Source organism: Meles meles, chromosome 1 (genome assembly GCF_922984935.1).
Source record: "Meles meles chromosome 1, mMelMel3.1 paternal haplotype, whole genome shotgun sequence".
Classification (NCBI taxonomy): Eukaryota; Metazoa; Chordata; class Mammalia; order Carnivora; family Mustelidae; genus Meles; species Meles meles.
In genome coordinates this window covers 213,260,111-213,284,482 of record NC_060066.1, presented here as the reverse complement: position 1 = coordinate 213,284,482, position 24,372 = coordinate 213,260,111, and the positions used below count along the sequence as shown (strand labels likewise).

The 24,372-nt window shown below is 60.3% G+C and overlaps 1 protein-coding gene across 5 annotated transcripts in view; it reads left to right on the top strand.

The window, feature by feature from the left end:
• The window catches only part of KCNAB2 (potassium voltage-gated channel subfamily A regulatory beta subunit 2), an 83,257-nt gene that overhangs the window by 6,280 nt on the left and 52,605 nt on the right, over window positions 1-24,372 (top strand). For 4 of the 5 annotated variants that reach the window (XM_046013737.1, XM_046013721.1, XM_046013728.1 and 1 more), the window contains exon 2: window positions 24,209-24,337. In XM_046013737.1, coding sequence (XP_045869693.1) covers window positions 24,261-24,337 — 77 coding nt within the window. In that variant the 5' untranslated portion in view covers window positions 24,209-24,260. Of the gene's footprint in view, window positions 1-15,828; window positions 15,958-24,208; window positions 24,338-24,372 lie in introns of those variants that run through there. The other variant, XM_046013712.1, reaches the window with a different exon arrangement.

Here is a 24,372-nt window from a genome sequence, read left to right as displayed (position 1 = left end):
GGCAGCACCTGTGAGTGCATCCCGTGCGCTCAGGAGAAGAGGGGAAGCCGGCAGGGCCGCAGCAAGTGTCAGAGGGAGAGAGGACCGGGCAGCGCTCCAGGCAGGGAGAACTGCGTGCAAAAAGTGCAGAGACAGCAAGGGGTACCTGGGCGGCCTCAGGGAAGGACGCTAAGCCAAGTGAGGAAGCTTCTGGGGGGGCTGCTCATCTTTACGAGAGGTTTCCTGCCTCCTCTGTGGGGCTGAGCTGGGTCAGTCGTGCAGTTTGGGGAGAGGGAAGCCAACCAGGTCCCACGAGCCCCCGGGCCCAGCCCCGTGCATCCCTCAGGGAGCCCCGAGCTTCCCAGCTGCCAGAGTCACACCGCCTTCCCGAACACACACACTCCCAGAGCTGGTGTGCTGGGCCGGGCCCTCACTCCCTGCCTCACCCATGGTTAGAACGTTCTGGCAAAGCCCACAGGGTGCCACCGAGAGGGCTGAGGAAAAGAGGGGTTCTCCCCACTCCAGCAGCCCGGTAACCACAGTAACCGAGGGAACTGCTGGAGGGGTCCAGCCACCTGCCGGGCTGGGCTCTCTGGGTGCTGACGGCCTGGCTGGGCCCCATGGGAGGCCCGTGTGGGTCCTTGGGTGGCCACCTGTGTGGGCAGTAGGAGGTACAGGGGCAACAGGTGCAGTCCCAGGCGCGCACCCAGGCTCTGCAAGCAAGGACATCACAGGCCAAAGGGCCCTTCTGCCTGCCCTTCGAGGGGCCAAGAGGGCCTCTGACCCCAGCTCAGGGAGAATCCCCGGTCCCTGAAGCAGCCCCGGTGGGAGCAGGCGCTTGGACCGATTCGGGGCTTCCTTGCACTTGGCATCACTTCTCCGGCCGTGGACCTCCAGAAAGTCCCCCCAGGCTCCTCACCCTGTGGCCCTGTAGTCCGGCGGCCACATTTTCTAGAAAAGGAACTGAGGCTCTGGGAGGAATCCTTGTTGGCAGAGCTGGGTGGGGTCACAGAGCTGCACTCCCCCACGGCCGGTGTTGGCTCCCGGAGCCCCCCTGCAGCATCCTGTAGGTCTCCCTGCACACCACGGCGGTCACCGCTGCTGGCATCTGGTCTCTCCCAACCCAGGTGCCTGTGGGGACAGGGCACATCTGCCTCATCACCGCCCTGTCCCCCCAGCGCAGCCCTCAGACGCACACACACCAGAAGCAAGCACTCAGCGACCTGCGGTGCAGCGGACTCTCCCAGAAAGCAGAGCAGGGTAGGAAATGCACCCGGAGCTCCCGGCCACCCAGTCAGAGGCGCCCCCTGCCAAGCTGGGAAGGGGCGTGGAAGCGCAGCCCACAGACCGCACGTGGCCGCCCAACTCAGAATGGCCGGAGCAGGGAGCCCTCAGGACAGAAACCAAACTTTGGGCCATGGTCCCTAGCACCCTGCTCCACGCATAGGACCGTCCTTAGAGGAGGGGTGCACCCATCGTGGAGGGGACTCTCGCGTCCTCAGCGCTGCGCTGGCCTCCCTGCTTCCCAAGCCAGACAGCCTGTGCCTGGTCCTCCAGGGAAAAGTTGGTGTCCCTGTACATGTTGGTGAAAGGGCATCACCCCCTCCCCCCACCACCCTGGGCCCCGGGCACACTTGCGTGGCCCAGGCTGACTCCAAGATTCCTTAGTGCGCCCAGTCCTCTGAAGCCAGCACGCCACACGTCGGAGGCCGGCGTCACCACCGGCTCCCTCACCGCATCCGTGCCCTGGGTTCAGCTGTAGAGGGAGGTAAATGCCACCGCCCAGATGAGTTCCCACATTCTTTGTGAGGCGAGGTTCAGGCACGAAGTCACGTCCTCCGCCAGGATGGCTCTCTGGGCTCCCCTTCTGCCCACTCCCAGAGGCCCCGCTCGGAGGAGCCGACCTGCACTCACCACCTCGTGGGCTCTGGGTCCCGCAGGTGAAGCCAGGGGACCAAGCCTGGGCTCCCTGGGGCAGACAAAGGCCACCCCCACCTCAGACTCCCTGCTTTCATCCCCCCACACTGGCTACCCGCCCGGGGATTCTCCGCAGCGTGTCTTCCCCGCCCGCGGGTCCAGGGCACAATTCTGGCACCCTCGGAACTGCAGGCAGTGCCCCAGGGAGGGCAGGGCAGCCCCTGGAGCCTGGCACCCAGCCAGAAACGGCCACAGGTGGGGACTCGGTGTGCGTGCTGAGACCACGGTGGTCCTGGGACTGGCATCGCACGCCAGGGGCCGCAGCCTCCCAGCCACCTGGCCCCTGTCTGTCCTTCAGCCCCTCGGCCTCCCCAGACAGACCATGAGTTCAGTGCCCAGCAGCCAGGATGCCGCTTGTGTTTACACAGCCAAGCCCTTTCGTTATGCAGAGATAATTCCTCCCCACTGCAGACACCGTCCCAGGGCATTCGGATTGAGTGGCCCCAGGGGGCAGGCAGAGGAGGCCATGGTCCCGGGAGCATATTTATAGGAGAGCTGGGAGCCGCCCGGGGAAAACCTGAACAGCTGCAAGCCGTTTGCCCTGCTGTGAGAAGGAGCAGGCCCTCCGAGGGATGCTGGGAGATGGTGACGGTGGTGACGCTGGTAACGAGGGAGGTGGGCATGATGGTGCCGATGGTGCTGGCGGTGATGATGATGATGATGATGATGATGGTGATGGGGATGATGATGATGATGGGGGTGGGGATGGTGATGATGATGGTGGTGGTGATGATGGTGATGGGGATGATGGGGATGATGATGATGATGATGATGGTGATGGGGATGATGATGATGATGGGGGTGGGGATGGTGATGATGATGATGGTGGTGATGATGGTGATGGGGATGATGGGGGTGATGGTGATGATGATGATGATGATGATGATGATGATGGTGGTGGTGATGATGGTGATGATGGTGATGGGGATGATGGGGGTGATGGGGATGGTGGTGGTGATGATGATGGTGATGGGGATGATGGGGATGATGGGGGTGGGGTGGGGATGGTGATGGGAATGATGGGGGTGATGGGGATGATGCTGATGATGGTGGTGATGGGGATGATGGGGATAATGGGGGTGGGGTGGGGATGGTGACGATGGAGCTGGCGGTGATGATGGGGACGATGGGCGTCGGGATGGTGGTGATGATGGTGGGGAAGGGGACGGTGGGGATGGGGATGCTGGTGGTGGTGGTGATGGTGGTGATGAGGATGATGGGGTGGAGATGGTGGTGGTGATGATGGGGACGGGGACAGTGGTGACGGGGATGCGGGTGGTGGTCGTGGTGATGGGGATGATGATGGTAGTGACGATGGGGGCGGGGTGCTGGGGTTGGTGATGGTGATGATGATGCTGGGCGTGGTGATGGGGCTGGTGGCGATGATGACGCTGATCATAGTGATGACGGGGATGAAAACGATGGGGGTGGGGGTGGTGGCGATGACGATGGGGAAGGGGCCAGTGGTGACGGTGCTGGCGGTGGTCGTGATGATGGGGACGGTGGTGATGATGATGCTGACAAGTGACGGTGGTGACGATGGGCTCGACGGCGAGGATGATAGCAGCGCTGCTTGCTGTCACTCATCGTTTGTCCCAGAGCTGTCCTTTGTCCCAGAGCAGATCTGCTGTTTGTCAGGCCCCTGCTAACACCTGGCCTGCATTTACTCTTAATCCTCCGGCCACCCCAGGATTAGGTAATGTGAGGTGATAGGATCCTCGTGCTTTGCAGGGGCGGGGACCGTGGAGAGGCACACAACCAGAGCACAGAGCTAGAGCATGACCTCAGAGGCCTCCAGATCCCGTGTCCCAGACCAGCCTCACGAGCGGGGCAGATGCACACTCTCCTGGGCTCGGGTCCCCGGGATCCCTCATGAGGGGAAGCTCCAGGATGGCACAGCCCGGCCCCCAGCTAGTCACCCACACTCCAGCTCCATTGGTGAGGAGCAGAGCTGGCGGGAGTCGGATCCCCATGCCTGGTGCCCGCAGGCCCTCTGCACCCAAAGGGGGGGCCGAACCTGCAGCAGGAATAGTGCAGTCAGGGAGGAGGGCCCCTCCCCACTCACCTGGCTGCTTTCGCTTCTGCGGGCAGAAACATGGGTGCTCTCCATGTCCCTCACCCACGAGCACTTTCCCAAACGGAGCAACAGTCAGTACGAGCGACCGCGTTGTATCTCATGGTTTCCCTGTCATTCACTTACATTTCCTTAGGGACCTGGGCAGCTGTAGGGAGGTGTGTGTATCTCTGAGTTCGTTTGCTATCCTGCTACATTTTGTAGGTAGGACTTCTGAGTCCTCGGCTCTGGACCTGAATTACCCCAGTGGTTGGCCCAGAAGACTGTGCCGTGGACCCCAGTAGTAGCAACAGCCCAGCAGAGTAGCTTCATCGCAACCTCACCAGCAATGAGTATTTTCATTTAAAAAAATTTTTTTCTGTTCATTGTGATCGCAAAGGTCTCTGTGCCTGGTGGCTGTCTTCCACGTAGCTTTTTAATTCAGCAGAGCCTCTAATGGATGGGGTGGGGTAAAGCTGGCTTTCAGACTGCTGGTGTGGGGCTGCATGGGCAAGATATTAATCTTTCATGCCTCCATCATGCGGCCCTGGGACGCAATCCTCTTTGAAACCGTTTGTTATTTATTCTTACAATCCCCGGGAGAGCAGGGAGAGCCCCAGGAGCCTGCTCACAGATGCTAATGCGGAGAGAGCTGCAGAAATAGCCCTCAGACCCCCCCCCCCACCAAGGCATGGAAATAAGCCAGGGCTGGGGACACAGGGCTCCAGCCTCCCCCTGTAAAGGGGCTCGTCCCCTGAGAGAAGGCCGACCCTCTGCCTCCCATCCAGCCTGCTAACGTTGCAGGGTTTAAGAGGTTAGGCAGGTACGTTAGTTCCCTAGCGCCTCCCGAACAAATCACCAGCAACCATGCAGCTAGAAACAGCCGTGTGGATTCTCCCCCAGTCCTGGAGGCTAGAAGTCTGGAATCAAGGTGTGGGCAGGGCTGGTTCCCTTTGGAGGCTCCGGCCTGCTCAGGCCTCTCCCCCAGTTCCTGGTACTGCGGGCTATCCTCCGTGTCCCCTGGCTTATGCACCTGTCACCTATCTCCACCTTCACGTCCCCTTCCTTCCCTGTCGGCAGCTTCTTCTCTTCTTATAAGGACACTTGTCATTGGATTCAGGGCTCTCTCTCCACCCCCACCAATCAGGGTGACCTCATCACTGGGTCCTTACGTTAATTACATCTGCAAAGACCCTTTTACCATCTAAGGTCATAGTCACCGGTACTGAGAGTTCGACGCAGAGAACCCCCTCCAGAGGGTTCTGTGACTTTCTTTCTAGTCTGCCGTTTATTTTCCCCTCGGCAAGGATTACTCATCAAGGGTTGCAGACTCTCACCCGAGCCTGATGCCAGAGAGGGGGTAAGCGGTGTCGTGTCGAAGGTACACCCAGAGTGGGGCTCTGCACTCTCGGGTGTGGGGTCTCCCCCAGCCACGGCTGCCGACCTACTTGGAGGTCGACCACCCGTCTCGGTGCAGTGGCTCAGCAGCCTAGAAAGGGCGTGGGAGCTCGCCGGAGGGTGACAAGGCAAACAGGTAAGACAGGACGTGTGTCCCGTGGTGGGTGGTTGGGAGGCAGTCGGGATGCTAGCGTGTGCCTCCCCCTGGCAGGGCCAGGTTTGGGCTACAGGCTTGAGGGGGCCTCAGCTTTGTCAGACGTGCTGCTGGGCCTGCATCCTTCTCAGCCTCCTCACTGCCCTCCATACCTGGAACCGGGATCTGTCCCCCCAGCTGCCGAGGGCAGCAACCGAAATACATCTAAAGTGCGAGGCAAGAGCGACCACCCAGGGATCGAGCATGTGTGTGGTCAGTGTGGACAGCCAGCCAGACCTCTGCCAGGCCCCATGCTGAGCACAAGGGAACGGGCCCTTGCTGGACATGATGACCAGAGCGTCCCAGTGCGGGGCTGGCCAGGAAGAGGCGGTTCCCATCCCCACAGCCCAGGACCAGCCTTCCCTCCTCACCCCCCACTCCCATGTTGCTGCAGAAACCCAAATCGGCCATCAAGACGGCAGCATCCCCGTTTCCCAAGTGGGCCCACTGCCCGGTCGCCGCATGGGGAATCCCTCCCCCCACAGGTGGGGTCATGCAGGGCTCTGGAGAGCAAGAGATCCCAGCCACACCTGGGGGAGGGCCCCGTGTCCAGGGACTGCTTGGTAGCACAAGACTATGGCAGCGTGGCCGCTTCCTGTGGACAGACTGTCTCTGAGATGGCAGATCTGGGAACGCCAGGATGTGGGCCTCTGTCCTCCTCCCCTCCTGGGGTATAAGTGGTTAAAGGCCACCCCCCTCCCCAGGAAGCTTGGAGCAGCTCCGTCCACGCGTGGAGCTGGGCCACCTCGGCTCCCCCCTCTGTCAGCTGCTCTGCCTGCTGAGTCAGGCTCTGGGACGTGGTGATGAGTGATCATGGCTGTAATCACAGGCAGGCTTGCTGGTTTTCTCCCCATCCCTGGAACTCTCTGTTTTCCTGCCTTGGCTCAGCCAGGACTCTGGTTGGTCGTTTGCAAGCAGAGACAGCATTTTTGCTCTCTGGATGTCCCAGAACAAGCAGGGGAAGCCAGGCTCTCCCCCAGGGACACTCTTGCCATCACAGGGGGCTGGGGGGAGGGGGAGGAAGGTGGCAGGCCCCTTGGTTCATTGATTACCCCACGCAGCAGCCAGGTACTCCCGTCACTGCAGCCACAACATGGGGCGGCAGTAGCCCCAGGGTACCCCCAGCTCAGAGCAGCCTGAGGATGCTGCCTGGGGTCCCCCAGGATTGCGTGCCCACCCCCGAGGGAGCGGCTCCCTCACCCAGCATTCCCCCCTTGCACCAGTGAGGAGGGAATCCTGGAGGTGAGCCACTAAGATCTGCAGATTTTCTACTCAGTGTGAAGGGCAGGGCTTGGGGTTCACGAGGGAAATGCTCTGCTAGTCTCGTCCTGCTGCAGGAAGCCGCACCCCCCAGCCCCAGGCCAGCACCAGGGACAGATCCCCCCACTCCCTATTCATGATCTACAAGAACCAGACCCACTGGGGCAAGAAATGCTCCTGCCCATGCCCCGTGATCTCACGCTGTGTGTGACCCTTATCTCCCCTTGAGCCATGGAGGAGGGGCTGCCCCTTGAGGACTCAGGCCTTGGGCTGCCAGTGGGGAGATGCCCGTGGCCTTGGTCATGGCCTGGCCCTCTGGGGAGAGGGAGGCACTGGGGCAGCCCTGCCAATTCCTTTGGGAATTGGCTGTAGAGACAGGAACTTGGCCCTGGCCAGGGCCCAGAGGGAAGACAGCAAAAGGTCCCTGGGTACACTGCCACCCTGGGGAGGCAGGAACTGGTCCAGCCCCCATGCCCTCTCCAGAAGTATGGGACATGCTCTCTGAGTTGGTTTGAAATGTGCTATAGCTGGATGTTCGCTTCCCCTGAAGATAAGCCCAAGGGTCTAGGTGGCATTGTGTGGCTCTCCAGTCCTTCCGGCCCCCAGCACCCCCATGGGGGTCCGGGACTCTTGGCTTTCACCTCCCCTGTTGGCATCTGCTTCTTACAGCAACAAGAGGCTGCCCAAGGGGTAGCCTGGGACCGCAGTGCCTTCCGCACGTGGGAAGCTCAGCACTGCTCACCTGGCCTGAGTGGGGGAGAGCATCTGGCCTTCACCAGCATCTCGATGTGCGTGAGTGACAGCAGACTGGGGGCCCCTTGGCCGGGAGGTGCAGCGGGCCGGCATGTGGGCCCGTGTGCGCACCACACACATCCCTTCACGTGTGCTTCGCGTGCCTAGACACCCCGCCCCCCGCAGCGTGCTGCCAGGGAAGGCCTGGAACATACTGTCCACTGGGCTTCTGGTCTCTCCCCAGATTCTCTTGATACACTTCCTATAAGAGGAAACCCTGACGCCCTTCCATAAAAGGGGATGTAAAATTAGTTTCAAAGGAAAGCGAGAACTGTGTGATGGACACTTGCCCTGGGGTTCTGCTCTGTAGTCTTCCTGCCTTTTCCTGGGATCGCTGGGGTGAGATCTTGCCAGGTTGTCAAGGACACGCTCCCACGCTCTGCTCTCTGTCTGTCTGTCTGTCTGCCTTCGGCAAGATTTCCCACGCTGTGGTCACTGGCCTTCCATCTTTGGATTTGGGTCGTGCGTGCACACTACCATCCCTCTTTCTGAGTTTATGTTTTTTCTTGTAGTCAGTTGAAGTTATTTTCTTAAATAAGCTTCTTTTGGAATGAAGCTTCCTTGCTGCCCCTGTAACAAAGAGAAATGGAGCGTGACTCGTCCTCATTCAGAGGACAAGTAGAAGACAAGTAGGAGACAAGTAGGTAGATATTGGGTTTAAGAACCATCTCCTGTGGGACCAGGCACGTCCATGCCTGATGGGTTGTGGGGTGAGCCTTTGCTTGTCTTCTGACGAGTCAGGGGCGTGGCTCCTGTCCCTCCCACCCCAGTCATCCCCGTCCCCCTGGCCACAGGTGGGCTGTTCATGTTCACGGGTGCTGCTCAGGCGAATATGAGTAATGGGAGGGCCTTGGGGCTTCAGCCCTGTATGTTCATTCCCTCCTTGGATTTAGGCTGGGGGTGGGGGCAGTTACTGGGGCAGGGTGCCCAGGGGCCGGGCTGGCGTTCAAGTGTTGAAGGCTTAAACGAGAAAGCTACAGAAATCGCGCTGGTTTCTGGAGCAAAATGGCACAAGGTTGCATTCTAAGTTTTGGCTTTGCAGTTGGACAGGCCTGTCCTAGCTCTCTGCCCCTGAGTTATGGGACTCTAGGCAGGTCCCCTTATAAAGTACAGATGGGAGGAACCTGGGTGGCTCAAGCGGTTAAGTATCCAGCTCTAGATTAAGGCTCAGGTCATGACCTTGGCGCCATGAGATGGAGCCCCATGTCAGACTCCAGGCTCAACATGAAGTCTGCTGGAGATTCTCTTTCTCCCTCTGCCCCTCTCCCTGCTCATGCTCTCTCTGTCTCTCTCTCTCTCTCTCTAAAATAAATAAATAAATATCTTTTTTAGAAGATGCAGGTGGTAACAGGAGTTAGGAATGGAAAGTGCAAACTCCCTCCCCACTGTCTCCCACCTCCAGGGTAACTCTGGAAATACTGTGGGGCGGTCTGTCTAGGCCTGGGAACTGGCCTCTGCATTGGACCCTGAGGCTGTGAAGACGTGGGCAGATGGGGAAATGTAGCCATCTCCCAAGGCAACAACAGGAACACAGACAGGGCTGGCATGGGCATGAGGGAAGAGACAGGCAGGTGTGCCCAAGGTCTGTGTGCAGGGGAAAAATGCAGGCAGTGGGCCCAAGATCCAGTATGCAGGAAGAAGTTGCAGGCAGGCCCAAGATCAGGTGTGCAGGAGACCCAAAGAAGAGGAAGCTGGAAAAGGAGTCAGGACTGGCCATGAGTGGTTCAGCTTGCTGAGCTGAGGGACTTGGACCTGATGCTGAAGGCCCCGGGCAGCCACTGTGGGCTTTCGAGATAGGCCCATGGGTGAGCAGTGGGACTGGGACTCTGGTGACAGGTAGACGGCCGTGATCCAGGCAGGAACTCCAAAGACCAGCAATGAAAATGGGCAAGAGAGGGAATGTTCCAGGGCTACCCAGGTGGACAGAACCAACAGAGGGTCTAGCTGAGAGGATGAACCTGGGCCACAGGCAGCGAGACGGGGAGGCACAGCCAGCTGTGGGGCTCGTGGGGGCTGAAGCTCAGAGGGGGCCGAAGACCTGCCCTGGAGGGTCATTCGGGGGAAAGTTTCCATGAGCAGAACACGGAAAGCAAGAGTGCGCGGAGGAAGAGCCAGGCTGGGTGATGGAGGCGCAGGGGGAGGTGATGCGGGTGATGGCGGCCCCGGTGGCAAAGTGTGCGTGCACGCATGTGTGTACCCAGGTCTCTGTGCACGTGTGTGCGTGCCTGTGAGGTGCCTGCCCGTCCACATGCTTCAGGAACCTGGTGTGGTCTTGCTGGGGTCTCCAGACCTGGTGGACACCTGAGTCGGGCTCGAGCTGGAGATCCCGATCAGGGCCCGTGCGGGCCGGCCTGGCTCACGGTGCAGGCCCTTGGAGGAGGCCCCCGATCCTGCCTCTCCCCCGGAGCAGCCGCCGCAAGACGACCTGCTCCCTCTGCCCCTCGCCGCTCTGCCTGGCTCAGCCACTGGAGGAGTTTGTGTTGACGAGAAGGAAAGCACCACCTGTCCAGAGCTGCATGACACACTCATGCATTTGGCAGAGGCCCTATCCCAGCACGAGGGCTTCCACCCACTCCCGCCACTGGGGGCTCAGCGTCTATTTGGGGGGCAGTCACGAGCTCTGAAGGAAACTGTGTGCTGGCATGATGGACAGGACACTTTGGAGAGAGTCTCCAGGACCGTGTCCTTAGAAATGTGACTTTGGAGCAGAGGCACAAAAGAAGAGCATCCCTGATGGAGGGACCGCACATACAAAGGCCCTGTGGTAGAAGAGAGGAAACTGCTCTGGCCCAGGCCTGGGAAGGAGCCACAGGAGTGGAACACCATCAGCCCCTCACCTGGGTGTCAGAGGGCACCTTGGAGCCAATGTGACCAGCGTGCAGCTCCAGGACTCCCCCAACCTGCTGCTCCCACCGGTTCCCGCAGCTTGGGAACTGGGGCTTCTTCTCCAGGAACCCAGGGTCACCCCACACACACATCCACCCTCCAGCCAGCCCTTTAGTCTTGACCTCCTGACTCCACCAGCCACTGGCCGCCTCCTCCACCCTGGCCCGGGGCTCTCCGGCTCGCAGCTGGGCAGCTGGATCGTTCTGTGGCCTCCTGACGGGAGCCCTGCCCCTGCCTTAGGCCACTCCCTGGTCCTCCTCACCCCGCCGCCCAGAGACCTTGGAAAGCATAGGTGAGCTGGCTGTCCCGAGAAGACCTCCAGTTGGCCCTCGCTCCCGGTGGCTGCACGGGTCTGTGTTTCCGAGGAGGTACTCCCACTGCTGCGACGTCCTGGGTGACTGTGGACAGGCCCGCCGACATGTCCCGGCCTCAGTTTCCTCAGCTGGCATCACTGGCGAGCCATACAGTACCACTCTCCCGGGGCAGGGGGGCTGAGACTGAGTGAATGAATGCGAGAAAGCCCTGAGTCACCCACGGCTCTCACTGGTCACCACGAAATGATGCGGCCCGGGACTGCTGCTCAGGTGGCTTCTTGTACCCACGCCACCAAGAGGACCCTTGGCTGTCCCTGGACCCTGTCCATTCATTCCAAGTCAGCTTCAGGGCAGGACCCTGAAGGTCCCAGCCTTTTCCCCAGGACGGGACGGGTCGCCGTGTCCAAGAGAGCGAAGAGTGGCGTCTCTGTCGTCTGTCCTGCTGCTGTCACAAGACAGAGGCCGAGGGCCGGAGCGAGAGGGCAGGCCACATCACTGTGGAGGCCACTGTGCAGGTGCGTCGGCCCATCTGCACTCATCATGAGGCACCATGAGCAGGGTTTAAAAATACTGGGCTTATTTCACTCCGGCGCAGGAGCGAGAGAGAACGTACAGCCTGTATGAGCAACTCAAATCAAAAATAAATGAGGCAAAAAGAGTCACCAAAAATAGTACAGCAGAGCAGGCAGCAGCCCGCGTCCCTCGGCCAGCTGTCCCTGGCGAGCGGCATCACAGAGAGCGGCCGGGAGCCCGGCTTCCCATGTTTATTCCGGAACAGATTGATCAGGGCTGCGATCCGATGATAGATGAGAATTCCTGGCAAAGTCAAAGCCAGATAATGGCTCCAGGCACACAGGGCCTCTGTGCATCCTCCCCTCGGCGCCTGGCACCCGCGCCAAGCCATGGGCCGGGCCACGGAGTCAAGGCTGCCCTTCCTGACCCAAAATGCGCCCACGGAAGGGCAGGCCCCCGCTCCCTGCAAAGCCGAGCTTCCAGCGCTCTGGACCTCGTGAGGGTCCGTGCCTTTCGTCTTGATTTCATCACGGTGAATACCACCTTTTTTTTTAAATGTCACAGATCAGAGTTTTACAACCGCTCCAGCCCACCACCTGTTTTTATAAATAAAGTTTTATTGGAACACAGCTTTCCCATTCATTCACATACTGTCTCCAGTTGCCTTCGCACAACTTTGCAAAGACAGACTGACTGGCCCACCAAGCCTAAACTACGGGCTCTCTGGCCCCGAGCTGCTGGCACTTGTGGTCTCCCAGCCTGGACGCTTTTCATCATACGCTCGAGCACCCTGGGCAAGTACCGTCCACCTACAGCCAGCAGTCGGCGGCAGGGTTGTGTTAAGTGCCGTGTCTGTGCTGATGTTGGCTTAGGGGTTTAGAGGTGTTGTTTGGGGAAGGAAAAAAAAAAAAGATTCTGCAATAATTAGGTTAGGTTCTCTAAGGTGAGGAGCAAGGTTCGGGCAGGCGTGTTTGCATCACACAACTAGACTCAGACCCCACTATGGAAAGAGAACATGCAGGGCCCTGGGGGACCTTGCACTGGGCAGGGGGGTCCCTTTCCCTGTGACGCTGTCTGGGTCTGGACTCTGCAAACCTTCTCTACAAAGGTCTGGAGAGCAAACGTTTCAGGACTGTAGGTGACACGGTCTCTGTTGAAACCCCTGCTCTGCCACGTAACGTGAAAGCATTCGTAGACAAACTCAGTGTTGAATTCATGTGTTAAGGTCCCCCCTGCCCCCCCGCCCCAGTGTGGTGGTATCTGGAGGCGGAACCTTTGGGAGGTGATTAGGATTCAGTGAGGTCGTGAAGGTGGGGCCCCCGATGGGACCAGTGCCCTTGTAAGATGCTGGTGAGACCCCAGCAAGCTCACTGTCTACCACCCGAGGACACAGCAAGAGGCCTGACAGGGGACCAGGACTCAGACCCTGAATGTCCTGCACCTTGATCTTGGAATTCCAGCGTCCAGAACTGCGAGAAAGAGCTGTCTGTTGCCTCCACCCCTGGCCGGTCCCTGGCATCTTGTTATGGCAGCCAGAGCAGACCAAGACAACAAATGACCACGGCTCTGTGCCAATAAAGCCTTATTTATGGACACTGAAATCTGAATTTTATATCATTTCCGTTCCCATGAAATATTCTTCCTTTGTTTTTCTTCCAACCCATTTAAAAATGTGAAAACCACTCGGAGCTCACAGGCCACGCAAAGCCCGGTGATGGGCTGGATCGGGCCCGCAGAGCCTTGCCAAACCCTGACCCAGAGCAAGGAGGGGGCCTCCCCTCCTCCCTCGCTGCTGACCACGGCCTGGATGCTTCTCTCGGTTCCATGTGCCTTCAAGGCACACGCTTCTCTCCCGGAGGGAGCCCGCTCCCTTCTCCAGGTGATCCCCGACGGATCTCAGCAGAGCAAACTGAAGGACATGACCTTGGAGTTGGTGTTCCAGAAAGAGGCCGTACCCAGGGTGGCCAGTTAAGTGCCCAGGCGCTGAAGTCAGACCCTCAAGCTTCCCATCTCTGCCCTTGCGCTTGCCCGCCGGCAGACTTGAGCCCAGTGTCCTCGCCAGCACGATGGAGTCACCCAGCCGCCTTTAAGGTTCTGTGAGGTTCTGTGTGACGGCCAAGCGTGCGCCGTGATGTTGGCCCCAGTTACATTTACGAAGTCGGAAGCCTCGTGGGGAAACATGGAAAGATGTGGCGGGTGCGGATGCGAGGTGTGTCTGCCCTGAGTCACAGACACTGCGTTTCTTTGTCTCCAGGGAGCAGAAGTGGGCCTAGTGGGTCTAGTTACAAGGACAGCAATTTCAAATCATCACAAAAAGGATCTTTTCCATCATTCGAGTTGTCCCCAGGGGACTCATCTGCTCGGAGTTCCCCGTGGGTGGAGGTTTTCGAGAACACCAGCATGGGGATCTCGCAGAGGGAACCGGAGTCTCCATCACCTGGGCCTGAGCCTCCGCCTCCGACGCTGGCAGAGTCTGGGACGCAAGAGACCCGTTCTCCTGCTTCCCCTGGGGAACCTGCCTCCCTCCAGTGTTCTGGCCTGAAGGAACACCAGATAAATCAAGGCAGCACCTGCCCCTTACGTGGCGGACGGACCCAGAACCACTGTGAGGCTCCCACTTCACGGGAGAGTATTTGTGGTGCTCCCGGGACCAGTCCGGTTTACGATGTTGTTCCGTGGTTGAGTCGCGGGGGACGATATCCCACTAGGGCCTTTGCGGTGCCACCTTCTGCCCCCCAATCCTGCCAGAGGCTCCCCCGAGCCTCCAGCATTACTCCTGCTGCAAATGGAGGCAGAACTTGGTTGGCAGCCTCCTCCATGGGATGGAATGTTCCAGAAGACTCTACCCCTTTCCATCGGGAAAGCAAACCTTTCCTGGAAGCCCTACCCTCCAGGGCTCTGCCAGTGTACTATCCCAGGCCCCCCTCGCCGGGAGGTAGTTTAGGAAGTGAGGCTCACGAGCGGTGGCTGAGCCGGTTGGCAACCCTATCGCCATGTTCATCGGTCCGGCTTGAATGTGGGGCTCAGACTCATCAGCCCGGAGAGGAGCTGCTCCTGGACTCAGTGGACATGTCTAAGGCCGCCCCTATTTCGTCGTCCCCTGCCTTCCGCGTCTGAGGTACAGGTGGGACAGACACTTCGGGCCGGGGATGACGCTGAGCTGTGAGGCAGCGTCCCTGCGTCTGGAAGCCGGGGAGGCTGCGGATGTGCCTGTCGTTCGGGAAGTTCCACGTCCGCCTGCTGGCAGGAGATCTGTGGTTTGTTTTTTTGTGTTTTTTTTAGATTTTATTTATTTATTTGACAGAGAGAGATCACAAGTAGGCAGAGAGGCAGGCAGAGAGGAGGAAGCAGGCTCCCAGCTGAGCAGAGAGCCCAATGTGGGGCTCGATCCCAGGACCCTGAGATTATGACCTGAGCCGAAGGCAGAGGCTTAACGCACTGAGCCACCCAGGCGCCCTGAGATCTGTGATTTAAGAACTAAGTGAGTCCCACGCAATTACTAACCCTGCCCAACCCTGCTTAGCTTCTGAGACCACATGAGACCGGGCCCGTTCACGGTGGTACGGCCGAGCGCCCCGAGCTGATCACTCCTCCCTTCTCTCTTCTCTTTTCTCCATCACCTCGTCTGTGTCTTAAACCTGCTGGGGACCCTTAGCGGCACCCCCAATCTGCTGCACACGGGCCGAGCTGGCTGACTCCCTACCGAGACTTACAGCCCTGCTCCCGCCCCTGGGGAAGAGGGAGCTTGCTCTGCTCCCCAGGACCGTGGGTAAGGGGCTGGCCGGGGCTGCACCTCAGCAGAGCACAGGGAGAGGGGGACTGCTCTGTCTTAAGTCCTCCGTTGGCCTCGCTCTCCTCCAGCTGAGGGTCCTCCCCCCGGGAGGAAGGACAGAGCAGGGAGCGGCTGGAGGGAGATGGTCCCCTCCCAGCTGACCTCCCAGGCCGCCCCACGCACACACCATTCACGGGCACCTGCCGTGTATCCTGGCAGGGCGTTGGGACCTAGGAGAGGAGACCGGTGAGGCAGAGCGCCACAGAGCTCAGACAGAGCAGAGCTCTGGAGTCTGTCCGCCCTGGGTTTGAATTCTAGCCATGGGCCTGACCGCTGACCCTCCGTGTCATCATCTGTAGACTGAGGAGAGCAGCAGGACCCCTCGGAGGACTTGGGCACACAGGTGAAAGGCCTACAGCCCGGCACTGGCAGAAAGCTGGGGCCAAGAAGCAGGAGCCCTGTGACATCACCAGGGCTGGCTGCACATCTGTCCCTCTCCCTCCCCGAGAAAGGGCCCCACTACTAGCCTGTGGGTGTCCACCTCATGTTCCGGAGGGAGGGGACACGCCCGTGTGCTTCCCCTTCTCACAGCCCCTGCCCTCTCCCGCCGAGAAGTCGCTGTACCATCAAGAGGGTTGGGGTGTCAGGGGGCCTCCCTCCGGCACGCCTGGGAGTGGAGGCCACACCCCAGCACCTCCGGGCCCCCCCCCCCCCCCGGCTTGCCAGGCGTCCTCCCACACGCGCTGCCACCGACTTCCTGGTTCGCCCTGCGGTCCCGCGCCTCGCCTCGCGCACGAAAATGGTCTTATCTCAGGAGCAGGTACCTGGGGGGTTTCAGGGATCCTGTTCCCTGAGTGGGCTTTGTGCTCGAGGGGGTGGGCACATCAGCTCCCTGAGCAGGGCTTAGAGCTCCCCCGACAGCCCCGGGGTAATCAGGCCAGCCAGCCCCCCCCCCCCCCGCCCGGGCCCCACGCCGGCACGGGCCTGGCTGTTGCTGGGAAGGGAGCTCTCCCTGCAGACGCCCGGCTGGACCCAGGCGGAGCCCACGTGGCCATCTGTCGCAGCAGCTCGGGCCGAGCAGCTACAGGCGTCCTCCCAGCACGGGGACACGGCAGGCCCCCCACAACCAAGCGGCTGCTAGGGCAGGCTTGGGGGGGGGCGGGTAGCATTGCGACTGGCACCGAGCAGAGGTGTCTCACCGAGACACAGCTCTGCCGGGAGCTGCTGGCGTCTGCTTTCATCCCTGGAGCAACAAGACAGGAGCCGCCTGGAGATCAGAAGCACTGTGGGGCCACCTCTGTCCCGCTGTTGGGGGAGGGGTGCCACCAGCTGTCATGCAACCCCTGCAGGCTCCTGGAGGGAATCCCTGCCCACCTGCTGTCCCCTGAGCTCCAGGCCAGGGATCTCCCACCTCAGAGTGGAATGTAGTTTCCCAGGCAGAAGTGAGGGTCCCTGCCTTGAAAATAAGTTAATGGGTCCCCACCCCGTCTGTTCTGCAGAGCGGAGGGCAGAGGGCAAAGGGGAGGGCAGCTGGAGGACGCTTTGAAGCTCTGTCTTGGAGGGACAGCCTGCGGTCACCATGCGGGGAAGGAGGGCAGGGCTGGTCAGGGAGCTTCCTGCGGCCGAAGGGGCTTCCTCCCCACCCAGAAAAGCCGAGTCCCTCCTGGAGAGCATCCCCCTCCCCCACTGGCTCTTCTCCAGTTTCCTGCCAGGACAGGATATTGGTGCAGGGTGTGGTCATGGTGGGAGCTGAGGGTGGCCAGGGGGAGGCGGCAGGCGGGGGCCTGTGAGCTTCCCAAGGTGGGCCAGGAGGGCTAGAGGGCTTTGATCAATGAAGGACCGAGGAGAGGCCTGTGGCTGCAAAGGTACCAGAGCCCAGAGCTCTCAGGGGCCTGTTTCCTGCGTCCTGCCCTGACTGGCTGCAGCTCTTAGGCCCCTCCGCCCAGGCACCCGGGGAGAGCCCTGTTCCCTCGTGGTTGACAGGCTCAGGATGGAGCCGGGGAGCCGCCGCGCCCGTGGTCCCAGATTCCATGTCCTCTCGGGGAGGGAAGGTGGTTGTTCCCAAGACCGGGGGCCTTTGGCCCCAGAGCCTGGCAGGCCCCCATCCATCACTGTGCACACCCTGAAGGCATCTGCTTCAGTGGGGAGCCCCTCCTCCGGCAGGTGCATGAGAAGCCGGTGTGGATCTGGGTGGGCTGCGTGGGGGGAGGGCGTTTCCGTGTTGCTTTGGGAAAGTTGGAATTGGGGGCCGTGATGTTGTTGTTTTTTAACTGTGGCACTAACGAGACACGAATGCGGCCTCTGCCTGCAAGAGTGGAGGCCTGAGCCGAGCCCGGTCTGGGCTGGCCTGTTTGTAATCAGGGCACAGGCGTTGGGATGTTGCTTTGAGAAGACTGAAAAATTCTAGCCTGACATCTTTTCAAGGAGTTCTTTTTTTTATAATCTTTTTTTTTTTTTTTTTTAAGATTTTATTCATTTATTTGACAAAGAAACACAGAGAGAGAGGGAACACAAGCAGGGAGAGTGGGAGAGGGAGAAGCAGGCTCCCTGCCAAGCAGGGAGCCGGATGCGGGGCTCGATCCTGGGATGCTGGGATCAGGACCTGAGCCGAAGGCAGACAGTTAATGACTGAGCCACCCAGGTGCCCCTTTCCAAGAAATTCTAACGGGAACTCCGTGGCTTGGTCCCCGTGCCTCTCCTGCTGTCCGACCATGTGATGTACACACTGCTGGCAGGTCCCCTGGCTCAGGACTTGGAGGAGAGATGGGGTTGTCCCTGCAGCACAGAGGAGGGGGTCCTGGCCCTGGCGGCCTGCCTGTGGTAATTTGTCACTGCTCTCCCTGCCCCCCACCTGAATCTGAGCACGATTTATAGATGCTCCTCGGGAATGGGGCGGTGGATCTCCCCACTGCCCCCCACCGTGATACCCCCATGCCCCCCCACCACGGCCCAGGGCCACCCCTGCAGTGACCCGGCCTCTCTGCTGACTCCCAAAGGTGACCCCACTGCCAGAGTCGCTCCCCCGTGCACTCAGACTCACAGGCCTTGGGCGGCGGCACTCCCTCTTATGCCCCGGGGAGGACTGGGGTTTCGGCTGCCGGCAGCCTGCGTGTGGGACCGAGAGGAAGGGGGTGTTGCACAAGCTCCCTTCTGGATCTGGCGGTTTTGAGCAGTTACACCTCTTCCTGTCCCTCCGCGGGGCGCACTGGCTGCGTGGCTCCTGCAGCTTCTGCCCCATGACAGGTGGCGGTTTCCTGCCGCGTGGTCGTCATAGCGGAACTCCCCGGCTTTGGCGGGAAGGATTTCCAGCTTTTGAGAAGCCCCAGCTTCTCTCTCTCAACCCCTCCCTCCGGGCGAGGCCATCGGCCTTAGCGTGAGAGACCCAGGTGGTGAGGAGGGGACCCCTGCTCCCCTCTGTGTGTGTGAGACTTCTTAACCCCCCAGCGCAGCCTCAACCGTAGGAGAGCACCCCCCCCCGCCCCCGAACCAGACCTGCCCGGCCAGGGCAACCCCCGATTCCCGACTTTGCAAAAACCCTGTGAGAAATCCTCGTCGTTTCCCACGTGACCCATGTCACATAGCAAGGAGAACTCCTACTGTGTTGTCATTCGTGAGACCTTAGCTCTGTGCGGACGAGCCTTCCAGAACCTTCGCGCTTCCAGGATGATCAGGAATTGGGAGCAGCCGCAGAGGGCCCAGGGAAGACAGTGCCCGTCTCGACACCGAGTGGTGGCTGTGGGTGGCCGGTCGCACCCATCAGAGACTTGCCTTTTTCTGGGAACGTGGAAGAGAGGAGCAGCCCCTGAGATCACCGCGGAGAGGCAGCAAAGGAAAGCGGATGTGGTAGCAAGTCCAAGGACCCTAAACAGTGCTTTTCTGGAAGGTAAAACCCCCACCCAGGATCAGGCTGGGGCACATCCTGCACTCGCCTGTGTCCGTGGTGCAGGCATCCCGGGCCTTGGCCAGCACCTGCCTCCGCCAGGGCCAGACAGAGGAAGACCCCGGCCCATGGCCCCCACGGTGTGCCCCCACCGGTGGGCACGTCGGGTCCTGCCCAACTCTGCTCATCCCGTTTCACAGATGGAGAAACGGACGCTTAGGAAGGTGGGAAGATTTGCCCGTGGTCATACAACAGATCCGAACCCACCTGGGCCTCGCCTCCCTTCCTGACAGCTGGAGTGGCCTCCTCGGGGCAGCCGACAGGGTGGGTTTGTGTCATCAGACCGGCCCTGGAGGAGGACAGGCCTGTGCATGGTGGCCCTGGCCACGTTTCAGGTCAGAAAGTCACCCAAGGCTCAAAGTGCTAACTTCGCACCAGGAAGTTTAGCAAAAGGAAGGTTCCCGCCACCCAAGTTTTCTTGTGCTCCTGACCCTACGGTGGGGAGACAGCGGGAGGCCTCTCCAGTGACTGGAAGTCCCCCCCACAGCTCACCAGAGTGTGTCGTCCTGTGATAGGGTGGCCCTGAGGTTAAAGCCAGCAGAATGTGCCCCCAGGAGGACAAAGTCACCTTCCACATAACGGTCCTGGTGGCTGGTCCCACGTGGCACAGTGGCCGGTGGTGCCCAGTCCAGGCCGGGTGGCCCTCGCGCGCAGCTGTCCTCTCTGGACCGGCAGCCTTTCATGACGTTTGCAAGTTTTCAGAAGAGTGAGCAGAGAGCGGCAGGGCCCGCAGGCGGGGCCTCCAGTTCCGAGTCGCCGTTGGCAGCCGCCCTCCCCCAACGACGGAGAGCGAGGACTTACCCAGCATCCTCCCTCCAGAGCGCCAAGCGTTTTCCTGTCTTCTTCTCTCTCTCCCTTGAGGATGTACGGGCCGGCGTTCGTGAGGCTCCGTGCTTAGATTTCTCCGAGAATGACCCAGGTGGCTTGCTCAAGGTCACACACAGGCCAAGCGGAAGTGCTGGGGACAGGGGAACCCAACTGCGGACCCACAGCCTATCCTCCGAGCCAGCTGTCCCTTCTGGGTCCAGCCAGTTCTCGAGTGGTTCTGAAGCCTTTGTCCAGAACTGCCCTTTTGAGGACAGGGGCAGCCCTGCCCACCCGCCTCCCTCCCGCCCTCCCTCCACGGTGCCCGGGATTGGCGGCCTCCTGCTAGGACGGTGGCTTCTCTGGGACTGGCCGCCGGGCACATGCGGTCTCTCCTGGTTGAACTGTGGCGGCTGCGGAGGTGGGGGCTCTGGGCAGGTCAGAGGAACGCAGTCCCCCTCCCTCCCCTGGCAGGTGGCCAAGGTGGCAGCTCCCCAGGGGGAACGAGGTTGTCCCTTGTGCAGTGCGCACAAGAGCCCCGCCAGCACCTGGCGGGGAGCTGGGGACCTGGGGAGCCGCTGCTGGCTTGGAGGGAGCCTGACCGTCAGGAGTCCTGACAAGGCAGAGGCGAGGAGTGGGATGCGGCCTTTTCTGGGACACGTCCCTCATGTCCCTGCTGGCAGCCCAGAGCGCCACTTGTCCCTGTCCCTGTTGCTGCCCTGAGCACCAGGCATGGGACAGACAGATCACTGCGCCCTGCAGAGGAGACGGAGAGATGCCCGCAGGGCCATTGAAGTGATGAGTCTGGGGTTTGGGGGAACAGTGGGGTCTGGAGATATAACCACAGGGGTCCCGGCACAACCGCACAGGTCAGAGCCAGAAGACGGGTAGAAGTCTAAGGAACCTCATGAGATGGAAGAAAAAAAGGCTCAGAGTCAGAGAGGTGAGCCGGGGAAGCCACGGAGAGTGGGAAGAAGCCGCAGGAGGCAGGAGGAGAGGCCGGACGGCGTGGGTCCCAGCAGCCCCGAGGGTGAGGTCAAGCGTGGGTCCCAGCAGCCCCGAGGGTGAGGTCAGGCATGGGTCCCAGCAGCCCCAAGCTGTGGGCGCCACCAGATTTAGCAACAGGAAAGTCACAGTGACCTTGGAAAGAGCAGCTTCCTCTGGGCGGGGAAGGCAGAAGGGAGAATTGCAGGCAAGAAAGGACAACTCTTTTGAGGAATTTTCCTGCGAGTGGAATGGGAGAAAAATGGGAGACACAGGGCAGCTGGAGGAGGAGGCGGATCCAAGCAACTGTGCTGTGTGCTTTTCAAGACAAGAGAAGTAAAAAGTGCCTGTCCACAGAGGGACGGGGTGCCCTCGAGAGGGGCTGGAGTGAGGTGTGTGCTCCGGCGGAACGCCGTGGCCTTGGTGGGGTCGTCCGGGTGGCAGTAGCCGGGGAAACGGGTTGTTCCAAGAGCTGACGGCGGTCGTGGGGGGAAGGAAGCTGACCTCTGGTGGCTTCTGTTCCATTGGTGGGATGGGAGCAGCTCAGCCCGGAGCTGAGAGGCGCTGGGGAAGGCACCGTCCGGGAGAGCGGGGGAGAGCGGCTTGCAACCGGCCTCGGCCACCTTCGGCGGCGAAGCCAGACCGTGTGCTCAGCGCCGCCGTGTGGCACAGACGCAGGACGGTTCGTACCCGAGTGGGCAGGGAGCCGTTCCAGCAACACACCTTGTTTGCAGAGATGGGCCGCAGGCCGGACTGGCTCTGTTGTTGGTCGTCTGCCAGTTCCTGCTCCAGGACCCGCCATCCTCAAAGTGTGGTCCCTGGACCAGAAGCGCGAGCGTCCCCGGGGGGCCTAGTCAGAGATGCAGGTCCTTGGGTGCACCCCTCCTCTGCGGAGTCAGAGACTCTAGGTCCCTCCACCGTCTCGAATTCAGATTGAGTCTGTGATCCTGGAAGTCTGGAATTTCAACACCTCTGGGTGCCCGTGCTGGGGACTGAGACCCCGCGGGCAGGGCCCTGTGTTGGACAGGTGGCCTCCAGCGCCTGCGCACGGTAGGGCCTCGGCAGACACGCTGTGGCCAGTGAACCCATCGCTGTCTGACTTACGGTTCAAGTCTTCAGGGAATGGTTGGGTTTCACGCCAAGTGACCTGGCCGAGCACACCCCAGGAGCACCTACCCGGCACAAAGGAGAGGCCCGCCCCACTCTCGAAGCTGAAGGACCCAACGCCCCCGGAGCTGTGTGACCGAACTCTTTCTGCGGGAAAGGCGCTGGGCCTCGGGTGGGGGGAGTCAGGCTGGTCCATCCGGTGACTGTGACCCTGGTGGGACCCCAGAGTTTGAGAGGAAGGTGACCAGGAGGCCTTCAGGGTCTGCCCGAAGCCATTCCACCAGGAGCAGATGGACAGGGCCTGCGGACCCCAGGAGAGGGCAGCTCGTGAGCAGTCCCCTGAGAAGCCCGAAGACCGGATTCCGCATCAGCCGAGAAACCACCACATTTCTTTTAAGGATTTCCGTGCCCTTTTACGTCCTCTTGTCATTTCTTTCTCAACGAGGTTTTTTAAAGAATACAACTTTGGGGACCTTCACGGACCCCGTCATTTCTGTCATTTCCATGAAGCTGTCACTGTAGGGACTTCGGCTTACGTTCTGTGTCCCCGTTTTCCCAGCGTGTTCACACACATGTGCACGCCCCTCACTCAGGGGAGCTCAGTGAGGAGAGAGACAGAAACCGTGCTATGTACCAGTGCCCCGGCCAGGGGGTGGGGCGTGTCCAGAGCCGGCTTCCTGCCGACGGGGGGGTCCTCATCCTGGAGGGAGGAAGAGTGAGCTGAACAAGCCCTCCAGATGGGCATTTAGCAGTGAAGCCCCACTGGGGGCAAGTGGGGCTGTATTTTGAACCGAGACCATCCCTTGGCCCACTGGCACAGGGCAAGGTGATTTTGGATCAGGGACCGTCACTCTTGGGAACCACGTATTAGATCCTGGCTGAGTTCCAAACCCTATTCTAGGCACTGGCAAAACCAGCAAAATTTCTGTCCTGGTGGAGCTGGCCCTCTGGAGGGAGTCAAACCTCACAACTCAGGGACAGATAACAAGAAGGTCAGCTCGTGCTGACCACATGGGACAGCAGGCAGGGTGCCTGGAGAGAATCCCAGAGCATGACAGTCAGGCAGGCTCCCCAGGGAGGCCCACCAATGAGAAGGTCTGTCGGAAGGGTATTCCAGGCAAAGGGAACTGTAAGTGCAAAGGCCCTGCAGCAGGTGTGCCCTTGGCCTGTGGAAGAAGGGAAGAAAGAGGTGCGTGACCTAATCTCCTTTAGAAGTAAATGCCCCTGGCTGCCAGGCGGAAGCAGGGAGCACAGTCAGGAGGCTGACCTGGTGGTTCAAGTGAGAGATGATGGTGGCTCGCCCTGAGGGTAGCGGGGGTTGGGGGAGGGGGAGGCAGTGAATGGACCGATGTGTCTGTCAGTATTCATTATCAATTGCAGTGTAAAATATGCCTGCAAACTTAGGGACATAAAACTCTTGGTTTCTGTGGGTCAGGAGTTCAGTTAGGGCTCTGCTACGTCTGCTGCCTCGCAAGCCTGCAGCCAAGGGGTTTGGCCAGGGCTGTGGTCTCATCTGAAGGCTCGACTGCGGGAGGAAACTCAGAATTCCAAGTCCACACGGTTTGAAGGATTCCCTTCTCTGTGGGCACTTACACTGAGGGCCTCTGTTCCTGGCCCCACGGCCCTCTCCAGCCATGGCAGCTTGCTTCTCAGAGCCAGCAAGGGAGGGAGTCTGCTAGCCAGACAGAAGGCACTGTCTGTATCGCCTGAGCATGGAAGTGATATCCCGTCACCTGTGCCCTGACCGGTGGGGCAGGAGGAGGTCACACCCCAGGGGAGGGCCTGAGTCCCAGGAGCTGGGGTTATTTGACCAGCCGCCTTCCTGAAAGCTGAACAGTGACACTAGCAAGCACTGGGCTGAGTTGGGGGGAGCTAAAGCATCAAGGACGAGCCTGGGGGATGGTGGTGCCACTTCCTGGGACAGTGCAGATGGTCCAAAGTTCTCAGCCCACCGATGCCCCCTGGGGCCAGCAGAGAAGGGCTCTCAGAACCTCAGGAAAGCAGCGGGGAGGCAGAAGGACCTTGTGAAGTACGGGGATGGAAGAGTAGAAATCCCTTACAGAGCCGTTGACCCCAACCATCAGCTTTGTCTGAGCCCCTATGGGCTGGTCTGTCTGTCTGTCTCACGAGGGACATACAGATGCCCAGCAAACTGGGCCTTCGCCGTCACAGAGCCTCCCAGGCAAACCCAACTGGTCTTTTGAACCACCTCCCCTCTACTCTGCTTTTCCTCCAGAATCTTCCGTCTGTGAAGAAGAGAGCAAGTCAGGACCAGTGAGGCCGGCCCCATGTATCCGGAATCGACCACAGGCTCCCCAGCTCGGCTCTCTCTGCGACAGACGGGCTCCCCCGGCATGATCTACAGGTGATCCCCTGCCCCCAACCTACCCAGGCCAGGCT